The 17,801-nt window shown below is 41.7% G+C and overlaps 1 protein-coding gene across 1 annotated transcript in view; it reads left to right on the forward strand.

Moving 5' to 3' along the window:
- The window catches only part of TGS1 (trimethylguanosine synthase 1), a 35,142-nt gene extending 26,436 nt beyond the window's left edge, over nucleotides 1-8,706 (forward strand). Inside the window, exon 13 of the mRNA XM_065895461.1 lies at nucleotides 8,584-8,706. Within this exon, the coding sequence (XP_065751533.1) occupies nucleotides 8,584-8,706 (123 nt within the window). The remainder of the gene's footprint in view (nucleotides 1-8,583) is intronic.
- The last annotated feature ends 9,095 nt before the right edge of the window (nucleotides 8,707-17,801 follow it).

Here is a 17,801-nt window from a genome sequence, read left to right on the forward strand (position 1 = left end):
GTGTCAGAATTTCCTTTATTTGTAAGGCTAAGTAGCATTCTGTTGTCAGCGTACACTGCATTTCGTTTAGCCATTCATCCGTCCACGGACGTTTAGGGTCCACGGTCCACCTTTTGACTGTGGATAAGGCTGCTGTGAACATGGGTGTGCAGATATCTAGTCGAGTCCCTGCTCTCAGTTCACTTGGTTATAGATTCAGAAGTGGAATTGCTGGATCACATGGTAACTCTAGTTTTAGGTTTTTGAGGAATCACCTTACTGTTCTCCACAGCAGCTGAACGATTTTACATTCCCACCAGCAGTTCCCAAGAGTTCTGATTTCTCCACAATCTCAGTAACATTTGTTACTTTCTGTTTGTTGTTGTTCGGTAATAGCCATCCTAATGGGTGTGAAGTGGTATCTCATTGTGCTTTTTTTTTTTTTTTTTATCATCTTTATTGGGGTATAATTGCTTTACATTGGTGTGTTAGTCTCTGCTTTATAACAAAGTGAATCAGCCATACATATACATATTCATTGTGCTTTTGACTTGCATTTTCCTAACGACAAGTGATGTTGACCATCTTTTCATGTGCGTATCTTCTGAGTATTAATCCATTATCGGCTATATGCTTCACCAGTATTTTCTCTCATCCCATGGGTTGCCTCTTTACTTTTTTTTTGGCCACGCCAAGCAGCTTATGGGATCTTAGTTCCCCGACCAGGGATCGAACCCCGACCCTCGGCAGTGAAAGTGCAGAGTCCTAACCGCTGGACCGCCAGGGAACTCCCTCTTTACTCCCTTAATAGTGCTCTCTGCCGCACAAAAGTTTTTAATTTTGATGAAGTTCAGCTTATCTGATTTTTGTGTGTGTTGCCTGTGCTTTTGATGTCATATCCAAGAAATCATTGCCAAATGCAATGTCTTGAAGATTTTCCCCTGTGTTTTCTTCTAAGAGTTTTACATAACAGCTGAGTAGCTTTTTTAAACTACTGAGACTCAGGTCTACTGAGAAAGGTTGTCTCTAATTTATTTTCTGGGATGAGACCCAAGCATAATTTTTTAAAACCCCCCACGTGATTGTCATGTGCTGCCAGAGTTGAGATTCTCTGGGTTAAAAGAAAAGGAAATAGAATTAACAAGTCTGAGCCCCTACTCTGTGAGTTAGAAGGGGCTGCTCTTAGATCTTGCTGCCTGTTGTCTACCCGTGAGCCATTGTATCTAAACATTAGGTCTCTCAAATACTTTGTGCTGTTACAAGACAAAAGAAAAAGCACTAGCCCCTTGCTTTTTGCATTTTTATATCAAATTGAATATTAAACCTAATACCTGCTATTCATGTGACTCAGATCTGCATTCTGGAGTCCCAGACAAGGCTGAGCCTGTTCCATAATTCTCTTTTTCTCGTATGTAAATATTAGGCATCAAGAAAAGAACAAAAATTTAAAAAGATAACATGCATCATAACTAGTCTCATGAGAGGCTAGATGATCCTTATATTAAACATTAGACGGGCATATTTGGGTACTTGAATGACAATAGGAAATTCACTATTTTTTGCGAAAGTTCAAGTGAGCACATTTTTTTCTAGTTAAATGAACACTTGCCCGAGGAGAAAGTTAACTTTTTTTCCTTCGTTTTGATTTACTTCACACCCCTGCCAGAATTCTGGTTTGTAGTGCATTCACATTTTCTACCTCTAGAGGGAGTCATGACACTAGAGAATAATAAAAGTCAAAAAGAAAACTTAAGATTTCAAGCGCATTATATTGGTATTGAATTTAGATCACATTACAGTGGGAGATCACCTTTTCTTTTTATAATAAGATGAAGACAACCTATCCATATGTAAGATGTTTTAAATGAGAGGAGAGACGGTGCTCCAAGATGTAGGAAGAGCAGAGGAGCAGAGGAGCGTTTAGAAGATCACAGCCACCTGAACTGACAAATGGGGTGTTGGGTTCTAAAAGTTGACGAATCTCTGCTGTTTGAGACTCAGCCTACATTCTTCTCATAGAAATGCCTATCGAGAACAGTTAAGTTCCCATCCAGGGAGATCTGTACTCTGGGTAACAGTTATGTTTAGGGTAGTTAAGCTGACGGGGGACTCAGTACAAATATAAGTTATCTTATAATCTTTCCATATAAGTAACAAGTCTCATTGTTTTCAGGATCTAGTAAAATATTTTTCCAGGTCGCCTTTTTCCTCAGTCTCTCATTCCCTTCCTCTGTTTGGGGTTCATTCCAGGACATGTGTCCCTTGTTATGCAGACTCTCACTGTCAAACTCAGGCTCTTTGGAGGCAAGGTATATCTCACTCATTGAAATCACTGTAGATGGAGTGCGGGATCATTGTATACTTTCTGCTTGACGCCTGTATCTTGCTGTGTTTTCCTTCATTTCTTTCCTTTGACGGCCATAGATTTGCAGCCGGTACTAGCTTCGGGTTTACCGTGCTTCCCAAACATGAGAACCTTCTCTTTTAAGTAGTAAACGTGCACGATGTGGATAGAGGTTTGTGGATAGAGTGGAATGCTTAGTCTCCCCAGAGAAGCCACAGGGTTGTCAGATACCATGTTTGTATGAAAGCCCTGCGGGTGGAACGTCGAACAGGAGGTGTCCTGTCTCCCAGACAGACCTGGGAACGGAGAGAGGAGCGGCTCCTGGTCAGTTTGATATAGTGCCTCCTTATCCTTGTTTTTTTGTTTTTTGTTTGTTTTTTTCATCCTTATCTTTGTTTGATTTCGTAACTCTTAAAATGTGATGACTCAGAAAAGTGAGAGCCTTTGTACTTTTCAAGTCAAATTAATTTAAGTTACTTTTCTTTATAACTTGTTCATACCAGTACAGAGGGCAGGGCAACACTCAGCATCATCCCTAAGGGCTGTGTTGAGAAAATTAACCAGGGCCTTCCTGGCACCTGTCTAGTAGGCATGCTCCACCCTTCCATGACTTCCCCATACGCTTCATGATAACAGGCCAGACCACACCTATTTTATTGCCTGATAGAGCAGGAAAATATTTACAAATTAACCCAACACTGTAGGTAAAACTTATCCTGCGATTATTTAAGTTGTATCTTTAAGTATAGAAATTGACATTAGGTTTAATCCAGAGACATTTCTAGTCAGCAGAATTCTTGAGGCTCCCATCAGAGCCAATACATAGTGTCTAGGAAGTGTCACAGTCATCTCACTTCTAATGGTTTATTTTGTGAGGTAGGGAGGGAGGACTTATTTATAGGGAACATTTCTAAAACTTACCATATAAAAGAATACAATTATATGCATTTGAATAGTTAAAACTATTTATAGATCTGGAAACTATTAGGTAGTTTTGTTATTTGGGGAAACACTTTAAATATAACAAAATCAGTCCATTAGCATTTTTAGTGTTTGATTTTTGGCTGAGTACAATAAAAGTTTACCACTAATTTCTTTGCAAATACTAGTTCTAAGCTATTATAGCAATCTGCTTATTCAATAAAAGGAATAAGTTTCTAAATACTAGTTTCTAAATATTAAGCTTGATAAGAAATTGGGTCAAATTGCTCTAAATGAAATTTCCGTAGTAGAAATCTGGTCTGATGGCGGCACGTTCATGTAGCCAAAACTATACCCATATGGTAACAAAATCACCCCAACAGTTGGAGGTCCCTTAAACTCCAGGTGTGGACCCCAGAAGCAGGAGACAACAGAAAGAGGGCTGAGAGCTGGACTGTGCTTCCGGTACGTGTGGGAGTAGTAACTCTGAAACTGCTTTCCCTGAAAATGCCCAGCCTTTAAAACTCAGGGCACTCATCCTACAGAATTACACTCATCCTGCAAAGGACTGTCCCCTGCATTTAGATACAACATAGGAGCCTTGTCATAGTGGCATGCGTACTTAGAGTTTGCAGCATGCCCTGCGCGTTCCACCGGATCCTCATGACAGCTCTGCAGCGAGCAAGCCAGGTCATCGGCCCGCCCGCACTGACGCGTGAACGAGGCACGTGAGGCAGTTGCTGGTCTTTCTCGTGGCGCGGTTAGTGCCTTCGTGTCTCCTGCTGACCAGGTCCTCGTTACCAGTCACAGAGTTGGCCACCATGAGAGCGGGAGCCGTGGACAGAAGTTGAGGTGACAAGAGAAGCGAAGGGAATTAGAATTTTTGCTGAATCGGTTGTTTCACTCCTGACTGGTGAGACGGACCACAGGGGGCTAACACTTCACCTCAGAATGACAGCTTGCTGCTGACCTTTATCTGCCACGGGGCTCCTGTTCTCTCTTCCAGCCACCGGCACCCAGGTTTCTGGACCAGCTCTGTTCTTAGTGAAATTCACTGCTGAATCCTATGTTGCGATTCAGGATACAGCTGATCAGCTTGTAACGTTTATCAGCCAGCCTTTTTCCCTTGGAAAGGTTGCCGCTGGACCGTCAGAGCAGTATTATCCATTCTCGTACGGCATGTACATTCGGTGTCTTGGGGGGGCCCGTGAAGCTGGCCTCCTAAGGCTAATTGAGAAGGTTCAAATGCTTCTGAACCTAAGCTTGTATATCCTTCCCTCCTCCGGATAAGTTTTTCAATAAAGGATGCCACACACAGAGCTGTATACAAGTCCTGTGCCGTTAACCAGGGGCTTCCTTGTTCTCTAGTCTGTTGTGCTTTAGAGAACTTGTTGAATTTAAGAACAGTCTTCCTGTTTCCAGTACCTGTTGTGGTAACGGGTGAGGGACCAAGCTTAGTGAACTCGGGTCATCATAGCCTTCTCCTGAGAGATGGATGTAGGTGAGCTTTTGATGCCCAGGAGAACTTTTTTGACGTGCCACCAGTGTGCTCCTGCTGACGGTGACGGCTTTTCAAAATCTTATCTGTCTTAATCAACAAATAAATATTTGAAGGAAGAGAGAAACAGAGAGGAAATAATGTCTGTGAGAGCCTGAGGTAGGATTCGAGTTATATGAAAAACAGCAAAAAATAAAAAATAAGATTTATTCACTTAAGCATAGAAATCTCACTTCTATTTGCCATGTGCAGAGATATGGAACTAATTTCAATAAATATGCATAAGTTTGAGTATTGCCTGGTTTTCCATTGATAAAAAATACTTTATTTCCCAGAGAACTGTTCATCAGAAATATTTTAGCCCAACCTCTATTTTTGTGAAGTTATTAGTTGGATGTAACAAAAGAAACTTAAGGACAAAAGGGAATTGTGGGTGAGACGCTTGTCTGTTGGACATTAGGTTTCTTTTCTTTTAATTAATTTTTATTGGAGTATAGTTGATTTACAATGTTGTGTTCGTTTCAGGTGTACAGCAGAGTGACTCATATACTTATGTCCACCCTTTTTTAGATTCTTTTCCCATACAGGTGATTACAGAGTGAGTACTGAGTAGAGTTCCCTGTACTATACAGTAGTCATTAGGTTTCTAGTCAGAGCCAATATTTCAGATGCTTTTTGCTTATGTCACTGTAATTGACAGAGATCTATAGGCCCCATAAACAGTACTCTTCCTATTCACTTGGTATAATTTGCTTCTAAGCAAGATTCTGCATGTTGCAGAAATAATCACTTCTCCAGTGTAGTAATAGGACATTTTTTTCAGTGTTCCAATTGTTCTATATCTTTCTTATAATAAAGTATTTATTATATATTTTTCCATGAGGATCCAGTTTAGAAATTATTTTCTCTCATTCAGTTACCATGTATTTTTACTTTAAATCAGTTTGCTTTTTCAAAAAAGTGCAATTTTGAATCTTCATTTAAGTCTTAAATCTTCTAACGGTACCTTTTATTTCACTAAAGTTATTACCTGTATTGTGATCTCTACCCATGTCTCTTTTCCCCGTCCCCAAAGAACAGCCTTATTGCCTGACATGAAATCTAGTTGATGAGAGTTCATTTCTTAGTTCTAGTTCCAGCCCAAACAAATTGTGATTTCTTTTGGTAAATCTAGTATATTTAAGTACAATAGCAAAAATGTAGCGTGTCGTCCGGAGCTGCTGACTTCTCTCCCTCCTTCCTTTTCCTTTTCCTCTTCCTCTCCTTCTCCTTTCCCCTTTCCTCTCTCTTTCTCTCTCAATTTATTAAACTTTAAGAAAGGGGAAGAAACCAGATGACATTTTGTCAGTTAAACCTGCTAGTGAAAAATAAAGAGAGCTGGAAATTGATGGCATTAAGTTTGCTTGAAACAAAATATTATTTAATGGCTTGAACTACATAATTTTTAGTCTTCCAACTCTAGAATTCTAACCTTAAAATATATGTACTTGTGAAAATATTAGAAAAACACAAAAAGGCTAAGGTTAGAAATTATTTTTAATTAGAACACTTAAAGTAACATATTAAGTTTGTTGTTTTATAAAAATTTCTTTCTAAACACTAGATAGGCACTTTCAATACTTGTTTTAATTGTCCATCATCTGAGCTAGATGATTGTCCATCATCTGGGCTAGAATGTAAGATCCAGGAAGGCAACATTCTTTGGGTTTTTTTGTTCCGTTTTGTTTTGCTACACTCCACTGCCTAGAACCAAAACCTTTAAGCTATTTATTCAGTAGTTGTTGAATAAGATATTTTATTTTAGATAATAATTTATAAATAACTATTTTATAATAGACCTCAAAAACTCCCACGTAAGAGGTCTTCATTCCTTTTTCTATCCAAAGCACCCAAGTCCAGGCAACCCTACCTTCTCAGAGATTTGTTTTACTGTAATTCTATTTATGGCTTACAGGGTGCTGTTTTTAGAGAGATGGGTAGTATTCCTGTTCTTTAGGTTTAGGAAGCCAAACCTTGTCTTAACGGCTTTCTGTACTGATGAGCAAATTATTGGTAGAACTGGTATGTAACTTTGCCTCTGATTGCTTTTCTCTGCCCTCCCTGTCCTGGCAGATTTTCGCTGCTGCTTCAGCTCTGCTTTGCTTCTCTTCACCCCACCTCTTCTCTCCTCCTTTCCTTCCTCTTCCTCTTTCCTTCCCTAACCCCACCCCCAGAGAAAACTTCTGCTTGCCAGTCTCACTTTCTTTAGATAAATCACTATTTAAAGGAATGGGAGAAATACTGCACTTAAGTTGTATCTTAACTCATAGAAAAATTACTGTGAAACAATTATATTTTAAATATACTAGTCAAAATGCCTTTTATTGGTTAAAGACAAATTCTTCATTTTGCCCTTCCTTGTGAAAAATCAGACTGACATAAAGATATCAAAATAGAAAATAAAACACTTCTTCCTAAGAATTGCTGCTCTAGTTCTACTTGAATAATTATATGCCTCATTAGTAAACAGTGGGATGTATGTGAGCTTCTCATCCTTGTAACAGATACTGTGTTTCACTTCTGCTGTCATCTGTTCCTATTGGTGAAAACACAGCTGTCTCTTATGCCTCTCTTTGTGGGCCGGGTTGAAATTGACATTGTTACTGCCTTAGTGGGACAGCCTCTCTTTTTTTTGTCTTTTAGTGTGTACTATAGAATGAGCTTTGCTTCTTCCCTATTTCTGTATCTGTGATGTTTTTCTAAGAGGAAGTTGAAATGCTTTAAAATACATACTTACTGGTGATGTACAATAAATCTTACCTTCCACTCAATGCTGGTGGAGCATGTGTAATACCACCGAGATTAGATCTCTCACCTCCAAACCAAACTAGACCGACAACATCTCTCTTTGCAAAATACGCAGCTACAGTTTTGCCCATTACAGTGACATAATTACAGAGGTGGTGTCTCTGTCGTTCATGCCGGTACTTGGTACCTGGGGAGCCCTGTCTCCAGCACCCCGTGTCTTCAGTTCTCTGAGTCCCCGGGCTTCCGTGCGTTCCCTTCCCCTTCATCCTCGCTGCTGCCCTGGCAAACTGGTCTCTGGTGATGTAATCATGGGCAAGGAGGGAGTATGTTTGCTAGTAACAGACCTGAGAGGTTGGATGAAGAAATGTTGGACCAGAACAAAACTTTTCTGTCTAAGAACTTCGGGCAAAGCATTGCTAATTTGAAGCATCCTTTTGAGGTTAAGTCTGTGGGGGTGGAGAGGGATGGTGCTTTCAGCTTCCAAATAACCGTGTTAGTCGCCATCTACGGTAGACCTCAAAAAGAGTGATGTATTTAACCACAATAAAAACGGGGGAGTGGGAGACTTAGAACTACACACACACACAAGAGCAACAGGCGGAGGAGGTGATACAAGCTGGGAGAACAGCACCCGCCTAGAGAAGTAAAAGGTGGAGGTGGTAGAGGCTGGAGCTCCCATGAAAGTCAGGCGGGGTCTGTCTTGCTCTCTGATGTATTCCACCTTAATAAATAAACCTGGTATTTGGGAACGATATGTTGATTTTCTGTCCCTCTAAGTTCGGTCACTTCTGGCATTGGAGAGATTAGGTCTTATACAGTGACACAGCACTGTGGTCATACCCGTAATGTCAGAAGTGTCTGAAGCAAGTATTTCTGCCATCACATACTGCATTAATACCCACCTGGAAAGTAATAGTGAACGTTTGGGATGCCTCCTTATTAGAAAGACTTAGATAAAGGGCCAGAGCTGTATTATTTGATAAAGCATCTGAATGAAAGGTTTCTTTTCAAACCATGCTTATGTATGTGTGACTTCCTTCTGTTCCCTTTTTAGGTGGCATCCTTGGCTGGGCCTGGAGGGCAAGTGGAAATAGAACAAAACTTTCTTAATAATAGATTGAAGACAATCACTGCTTATTTTGGGAAACTGATCTGCAGATCAGCCTCTGAATCATAAGTGAGGTGACCAAAAGATCATAGTGGTCAGAACACTATTCACTGGGAATTTCTTCTCTGTATTCACTGATACTTTGTACCCATAGTCAAATGGGTATTTGTACCCCAATGCACTTTTTCCCCACGTTGATGCAGTACCATCCGGAATTTGCTTTTAAACATCCATTTATTTTATAAAGTTAGTGTTTCTTAAGTTTCTATTGAAAAAAATGTGAAATATATTTTGTAATATAGAAGTTTATAATCTTTTTCTATTAAAATGGCAGTGAAAGGAAGAAGAATATGTGTTGTGTAACTCTTCATCCAAAAGGTGTGTTCAGTCATTTTTAAAGTAGGTCAAAATTCAGGGACAGGGGACTCTTTCGCCACAGGGGATCTGGGATCTTTATCTTGTAATAATATGGGCATATTAAGCATGGTTTTGGCTGGGATAGAGCTGGGGGATTGAAATAAACTGGAAAATTTCCAGTAAGTATTAGAAAAAAGTAACTTAAATAAAAAACAACTTTGTTGGAGAATGGAGCAGTGCTAACTTTAGTCTCTTGAAACTTTACAAAGTTTGCCTGATTGCCCTGCAATACCGCAGCAGTTGAACTGATCATTAAGGATGAAATTAATTTCTTATTATTTAATTTGCAACATCAAAATCTGTCGATGTTCTAGGTTTTTATACTTTTTCATCAGGTAGGATTAGTGTCTAAACTGTAAACTTGTCACCACTTTTTAAATAATGGCAGTGTTGGTCATAAACAGCTCTATACGTGGCCCTCGGCCCTAGAATATGCCTACTTAGCCACTTGGGGTGGGAGTTGGAAGGGTAAAAGCAAATTTCCAAAATCACCAATTATTTTTTAGTTTTTGTCATTTAACCTTTCACGCATATGCTTTTTCCCACAATACATTTTCTTGTATATTGTTAACATTAAAACTAATTTGTCTTCCTGAACGTATGTGACCGTGTATAAGTAGAACAGGAAGCCTAACCAAGGTTAAAATATTCCTGCCCTCTAATGGCACAGATATAGCTGACTTATAAAATGACTCATTTACAGATTAGTAGTGCTCAAAAGAACTTTATCTACTAAGCAACCCCCGTGTCCAAATAAAATCTTCCCGAGAAGCCAAATCATGTTCTAGTCCAACTCGGTTTTATTTTCTTGTTAAATTATAAAACTTTTTAAAGACACTTTTATAAAAGTGAATATGTATTCCAACAGTTTAAATACAAAGTGAACACAGAACCCTCACCTTACCATCTGCCCCTGCCTTGAGCCCTTCCTCTCCATCCCCATCTCCCACACTTCCACTCCTTTTCCCAAAGGCAACCGCTACTGACACTTTGGTGTATATCCTTTAAGACACTTCTCTGCAGTATAAGCTTGTGCATACACAGTGGGATGGGGTGGGATTGGATTATATTATTTTGGCATTTGAGTTTTGTTTTTAATTTAATGTCTTACAGATTCTTCCACATCAATACGTGTACATCTTCTAACAATCACATAATATAAATCTATGAGAATTTCTTTAACCGTTACCCAACTCTGAACACTTACATTGTTCCCAGTTTTTGCAATTGCAGGTAGTACTCTGGTGTATATTTTTAAGTAGAGTAGATTCCTAGAAGTGGAGTTTTTAAGTCAAAGTTCATGCTTATTTTTTTCTTTAATGTATCATGTCAGGTTGCCCTCCAAAAATGTATATTCTCACTAGCTATGCATGAAAGGGGCCGGTTTTCCCCACAGCCTCAAAAACATAGCATATTTTTTCACTTCTTACTGTTACCAATCTGAACAAACAATAAACTTATTTTAATTTGCATGTCCTTATTACTAGCAAGGTGTGAACAATTTTTCATATATTACCCAAATTGCACATGTTAGGCATCTAATGTTGTCACCAAATGAATAGCTAACTGCTACGTCATTTTCTATCAAGTGAACTAACACTTCTCCATTAATTTGTTTTATGTTTTTCAATAAAACTTCATCATTTTAATTGTATAAATCTTACATTTTTTTGCCAAGTTTGTTGCTTGGTATTTCACACCTTTTGTTTGATTTTGAATGGGGTCTTTTTTGTTGTTACATTTTCTAACAGGTGTGCTGTATGTATGTAACAGTGCTTTTAATTTCTTCCTTACATCCAGTCACCTTACAGAACTCTTTTTAATAGTTCTAATAGCTTTTCAGTTACTTCACTTTGATTTTCTAAATAGGCAGTCGTGACATCTGCGTGAGTCGTTCTCTTGGCCAATGTGTATACCTCTTAATTCTTATTCTTTTCCTATTGCATTGGTTAGGACGCCAGGAATGTTATGATAATGGCATTTTTTTACTTGCTTTTTATCTTACAATGAAAGATTAGAAGCATTTCTTTTGAATGTTATTGCAGCTTGCATTAAAATTAAAGATACTGCTTTTCTTTCCTAGAGTTTTTTGTTCATATTTAATCTAATAAAGTACTAAATTACTTTTGAAATTTCCAGTTATTCAACCATATCTGCATTTTATCTTTAAATCCTGCTGTATCATAATGTATTATTTTAGTTCACTACTGGATTTCCCTTGAAGAGTTGACTTTGTTTTGCCTTGTTTATGTTTGTTTGTTTTTTGTGCACCTTGCTTGGTTTTGGTGTCAGAGTTAGACTATTCAGGCAGAATGCTCTGGAAAGTGTTTTATTTTTTGTGTGTGCTAAAGAACATTAATCTTTTCATTCGGGTTTTTAAAAAATGTCTTGATAAGTTTTTTTTTTTAACTTATAATTCCCTGGAAAGCATCCATTTACTTAGATGTTGGTTTTTGGTTTATTGATATAAAGTTAGTACATTTTCTCATATTTGCTTTCATTCCTTTTTTTTTTTTTTAATGTTTATTTGGTTGCATCAGGTCTCAGTTGTGGCAGGCGGGCTCCTTAGTTGCGTTGCTTTCATTCTTTAACTTTTCATTTTTTAGTAATTACTGTCATAAAAAGGTTGAAAAACTAGCCCAAAAAATTTTCATATACTGTTTACTCTTCTTCCCAAATGTGAATATCTTATCTCAGACTCTTCATAAATGGACCCAGACAATTCTGGAGGAAATAGCAGAGGAATCTAAGGCAACATGAAATGCTCCCGTAGCCCTAGGGGTTAGGCCACATCCTAACCAGCCAGAGGCAAGACTTTAGCCCAATGCTTCCCAACCTGCAGACAGTTGTCTGCTACCATGATGATGCTGCCACATCTGTGTCAGTATGTGCTGTTAGTTCTTTATTAGCTCAGCTAATTTTTTTAAAACAAAATTTATTTGAAAAAGAATTTCAAATACCACCATAAATGAAAGATCACCATGCCTTTGTGTATTAATATTTTCAAAGTTCATCCACTTACTTTCTAAATGCTACGTACCTGAGAAGCAGTGGAATGGATCATGAGCGTGAAGACGATGAAGAGCCATTCTGTCCCTCAGGGAGCTGGCAAGTGTGACGTGGCCTGCTTGCTGTGCTGTGAAAGGCCGCCCTCTGGACAGCAGGGGGACACACAGGAGTTTTCCAGGTTAACCAGTTGGGACAAGACATTCCAAGAAAGGAAACAGCATCTAGAAGGCGCGAAGGCAAAAGAATGACGAGTATGTTTAGGCTTCGGCGAATGTCAGACTCCTGGAGAAGCTGCTGAAGAGTGAGCCAGCGTCCTGTGCCGAGCGAGGGCGCACCGGCTGCTCTCCGAAAACAGCGCGGGCCTCGATTCTTGACACGCTGGGTACCAGCGACCGCAGCTTCCGAGCAGTGATGCATGTAAACGGCCTCTCAAGAAGCGGCAGCAACTGGAATGGTGCATGAAAACAACTAAGTTTCTATCGGCGGCAGAGCACAGGCACTGCCAGAAGCGTGCCCTTGTGCGATGTGTGCCGTGCGCGTTCGCAGGCCGCCTGAGTGCGCTCCGTGGTCCCGGGGAGGAGGCTTCTCCCACAGTCAGTGATGTGCACCCGGGCCGTGAGTGAGGGCCGCGGGGAGAGGCAGACCTGAGAGGTGTAGGAAGCAGAGCCCGCAGGGCGTCACCGCTCACTCGCTCCTCCCGATGGGTGCTCAGCTCCCAGAGTCCCTGTAAGACACAACCGTCTTTTTTCTGCACCAGAGAAGTGGGTTAATTCCCCAGCTTTGAATGGGGAAGGCGTTCTGTGACCAAGCAAGGTGCCTAGTGGAAATGCTGGAGAATATCGGTGGGAATCATCTAGAGCCGCACCGTGGATAGACACATGCTCAGTAGAAATATATGAGCCACAAGTGTAACTGTAAAATTTCTAGCAGCCACGTTTAGAAGAAGAAACAAAAGGGAGGTGGAGTGGATTGGGAGATTGGGGTTGACATACACGCACCACTATGTGTAAAATAGATAACTAATGAGAACCTGCTGTAGAGCACAGGGAGCTTTACGCAGTGTCTGTGGTGACCTCAATGGGAAGGAAATCCAGAGAAGAGGGGATATATGTATACGTATAGCTGATTCACTTTGCTGTACAGTAGGAACTGACACAACATTATAAAGCGATTATACTCCAGGGCTTCCCCGGTGGCGCGGTGGTTAAGAATCCGCCTGCCAATACAGGGGACGCGGGTTCGAGCCCTGGTCCGGGAAGATCCCACATGCCGTGGAGCAACTAAGCCCGTGCGCCACAACTACTGAGCCCGCGTGCCACAACTGCTGAAGCCCGCACGCCTAGAGCCCGTGCTCCGCAACAAGAGAAGCCACCGCAACGAGAAGCCCACGCATCGCAACCAAGAGTAGCTCCCGCTCGCCGCAACTAGAGAAAGCCCGCGCGCAGCAACGAAGACCCAACACAGCCAAAAATAAATTAATTTTTTAAAAAGCAATTATACTCCAAAAAAACCTAGATTACAAATTCCTCAAAAAACAAAAATAAATAAAAGGTAGAAACAAACAGGTGAAGTTAACTTTAATAGTATGTTTAACTGTATTGAAAATATTATTTGAACTTGTAAATGATATAAAAAATTAATGAGACAGTTTACCTTTTTTCTTACTAAGTTTTCAACATCCAGTGTGTATTTTAAACTTACAGTATATCTCAGTCTGTACCAGCTACACTTCAAGCATTCAGTAGCCACATGTGGCTGGTTGCTAGTGGCGCCTGTCTCAACAGTGCAGATCTAGATTTCTGGAGAACAAAAAGAACACTTCTTTTCCATTGTGAGGCTTCTGGCCCCTTATAATTCATTCTAAAATGCTTAGGAACTTATAGATTTCATCCTTAGGTGACAGGGAGCCGTAGGACTTTAAGCTGGCAAGTGAAATGACTAGACTTGCATTTGTCAGCACAGGACATGACACTGTGAAAGTCTTCCTCCTTCCAACTAGAAACACAGAGATCAGTCTTTCACAGTATTTCAGATAAGCAAGTACTCAGCAAGTCCTAAATTAACGTTGTTCTTGTTTGATTGGCCCAACTGAAGTATATTCAAGATTTTTTTAATCCTTTAGATAATTAAGAATTATATAACTGAGATTAAAAATAGTAAATGTATGCACTGAAGGTTTTTGTTGTAAGTGTTTCAGCCACTTGTTCCTGAGCCTAGACTGCCCGTGGATCTTGGATGAATTTGAATTCTTTCATGCCTGATAGCCTCTCCCTGGGAGGTAATGATTCCAAGAGACGTGGACCTGCATTCTGGGAAACCCCTTCTAAGGGACAGGAGAACCATTAACTCTGTTTTAAGACATATGCTTTCTTCATTCAAATTCATTTCTTTAAATGATTTTTCTAATAAATAAATAGATAAAAAGCATCTGCGTGTTAATTTACATGAGGAAATGCAAACACAAAAAACAGATTTATTCCCTAATTGTCATTTATTAGACAAGAGTGCCAGGGACTGCTAGACTTTGGGGCTTCATAGCACCAATCAGTGCAGGCTTAAGATGACAGTTTACAGCTCATCAGTTAGCAGTTTAAAAATAGTAACATCCAATGCTAGGCTGTTAGGATAAAATAGTTCCCTCGTTCACTGGCTGTTCAACTTTAGCGCCTTCCGCAGAAGCAGTGGAATGGAATCTGAGGAACTCCAATCTGGGTCTTTTAAACCCAGAACCAACACTCAGTTCCTGAAGTGGAGTCAAGGGTCTCAAGTCAGCACTTGAATTAAAAATCCCTACACGAGTCAGTCCATGATAAGGGCAAGGTGGACTTGGAGTGTTTTAATTTAAGCTCTGCCTTGAAATTCCCTAAATTGCTCTGTGAAGTACAGTGTCCATGGCTCTGTGTCAATAACCCATGCGCTATCACGGAGGATATTATTAGTGGCTACCAACCTACCGGTCATTCCTAAAGGGTCCTGAATTTCCCTGCCATGGTTTGTGTTGATGGCCCCTCGGCCCTGTTCTCAGGGTGGGCCCTGCGTAGCCAGAGCTAATCAGTATAGTCCCATCTGCCCCGTCACAGCAACTGGATCAGAAGTGTACACACAATCTAAGTCACTTCAATCAGCAGGAACGTAGGGCTTGCTGTATATCAGTGAGAAGATGTCAATAAATAAGAAGCTCTAGCCCTCGGGGTAGAGCAACCATCTCACTGCCAGGGCTAAACCACGGCAAGCATCTCTGGGCCCAGAGGCACCTGAAAGCACGTGGCCGATGAGCTCTACATTAGTACTGAGTTCCACTGCATCAGCTTTGTTTCCTTGCAACTGAAAGCACCCTAACACGGAGTGGCCGTCGAGACTTGATCCATAAGGCTGTGCCTGTCGGCAGTGAAGACCAAGAAACAACTAGCTGGGGCGGCTTTAACTGCTTCTGCCATCAGCTGGAAGGAGTCCAGAAAAACATGATTAAAAAAATAAATGAGGGCTTCCCTCATGGCGCAGTGGTTGAGAGCCCGCCTGCCGATGCAGGGAACCCGGCTTCGTGCCCCGGTCCGGGAGGATCCCACGTGCCACGGAGCGGCTGGGCCCGTGAGCCATGGCCGCTGAGCCTGCGCGTCCGGAGCCTGTGCTCCGCAACAGGAGAAGCCACAACAGTGAGAGGCCCGCGAACCGCAAACAAACAAACAAACAAAACAAAACAAAAAACAATAAATAAATAAATGAGAAAATGGAGGGGCCCACCAAAGGGGAAGGGGCTTCTGCCTTCTTCTCCTGACTACTCTTTCTTTAGAGGGGTGACTGCTATGCTGTAATGACCTCCCATTCTCCCTCTCTTAGGACACTCATCCCTCTCCTTTGCCACTGTTTCCCTGTCCCAGGGTACCCTACCCTACTCCCCACGTGGAAAAACAAAGATGGTGTATTTTTTAAATGAAAAAGAAGAAAAGGGAGAAAGGAAGAAGAGGTAGTGGAGCATGTGGGCACTCCTCACTCACGTGCAGAGTTCCTGGTGCCCCAGCTGCATTTCTAAATGTAAAACTGTGTATGATTTCACCTATGAGAGGTCCCTACAGTGGGCAGATTCATAGAGACAGAGTAGAAGGGTGGGTGCCAGGGGCTGGGAGGGGGCAGGAATGGAGAGTTATCGTTCAGTGGGAATGGAGTTTATGTCGGGGATAATGAGAAAGTTCTAGAGAAGGAGAGTGGCGGTGACTGCACAGCATGTGAATACACTTAATGCCACTGAACTATACATTTTTTAAAACGGTAAACTGTGTGTATCTTTTAGCACAATACAAAATGCAGAAGTATATATAAATATACATTGTCACAGGTATGTAGTATTTATTACATAATTATACAGCTACAATTTTTTTTTTCTTTGTAGTGCGCGGGCCTCTCACTGTTGTGGCCTCTCCCGTTGCGGAGCACAGGCTCCGGACGCGCAGGCTCAGCGGCCATGGCTCACGGGCCCAGCCGCTCCGCGGCACGTGGGATCTTTCCGGACCGGGGCATGAACCCGCGTCTCCTGCATCGGCAGGCGGACTCTCAACCACTGCGCCACCAGGGAAGCCCCTACAGCTATAATTTTTAATGTGGCCTTACCTGTGTCACTTCCTCATCAAGCCATTTGCCAGCCCAGCCCTGGATTACTACGGGGAACCAACTAGAGAAAGTGCCTGCCATCAGCATGAAGCATCCTCGGGGCGGGGACACATCCCCACAGGATTCACTCCAACTGTGGTAAAACAAAGTAATGCAGGGCTCACAGTGGGCGGAAACGGTTCCAAATGCTCCGTGTGGATGAACTCATCTAACACAACAGCTCTGTGATTTTTGCAAAGCAAGAGAGCGAATTACTGGAAGACTGCAATTCACCAGTTTGAATCAGGTCAGAGGGCTTGGGGCCAGGGCCAGCCCTGGCTGTCTGGTACTTGGCTCTGGTGATCAGGGCAGGTGACGAGGGGCCCTGACTGTGCGCGGTGGGGTGTAGACTCTGGGTTGGTTGGTCTGCATTGAAAAGCCCCTCCTCGCATGGTGTTATCTCTCGGAACTGGCTATCTGGGCGGGGCAGACGCTCCAGGGTCAGCAAGGCCCCGGATGTCCAAGCATCTAAATACAGAAATAAATAAAAGATAGGGTTATTACAGATGGGACAACAGGTCAGCAACTTGGCTTAAACCGATTGAAGGAAAAAAGTCTTTTTATAGTACCTGCAACTCTTCTGTAACTTTATTTTGAAATTTAAACAGAACAAGAGAGAATGATTTACAGGTGCACCCACTTTCATTGCACTGGACTTCTGGGGGGCCAGGGGTGTCTTATGCTGCATCCCCCAAGGTGTCCAGAACATTCTAGCCTCTGGCATGTGTTGAACAAAAGAGTGTATGTAGTAATGAGCACACAGAAAGGTCTTGCTGGTTGCCTTTGGCAGGTGACCTCATCTGATGTTTCTGACGGGGGTTTCAGCAGGGGGTGCTCTGGCATGTTCCACGGCCGGGCTTGAGTTCCGCCTAATTTGATGTGTTCTCCACGTGTGACCGACCGAAGCCCCTCCCAGACCCTTGGCAGATGGTTTGCTGTGTTCCGGAAATGACACTTTTGACCACTTGGAAAAGAGATGGTCCGTTATCAGGAGCCACCTCTGTATTAGGGTGTTGCTGCCTATTTCCTTGTGGCTCTAGGATCAGGAACTGCCCCCGGACTACACTGCACCACCCGTAGCTGGTGTACATCTA

The sequence above is a fragment of the Phocoena phocoena genome, chromosome 17 (genome assembly GCF_963924675.1).
Source record: "Phocoena phocoena chromosome 17, mPhoPho1.1, whole genome shotgun sequence".
NCBI classification, from domain to species: domain Eukaryota; kingdom Metazoa; phylum Chordata; class Mammalia; order Artiodactyla; family Phocoenidae; genus Phocoena; species Phocoena phocoena.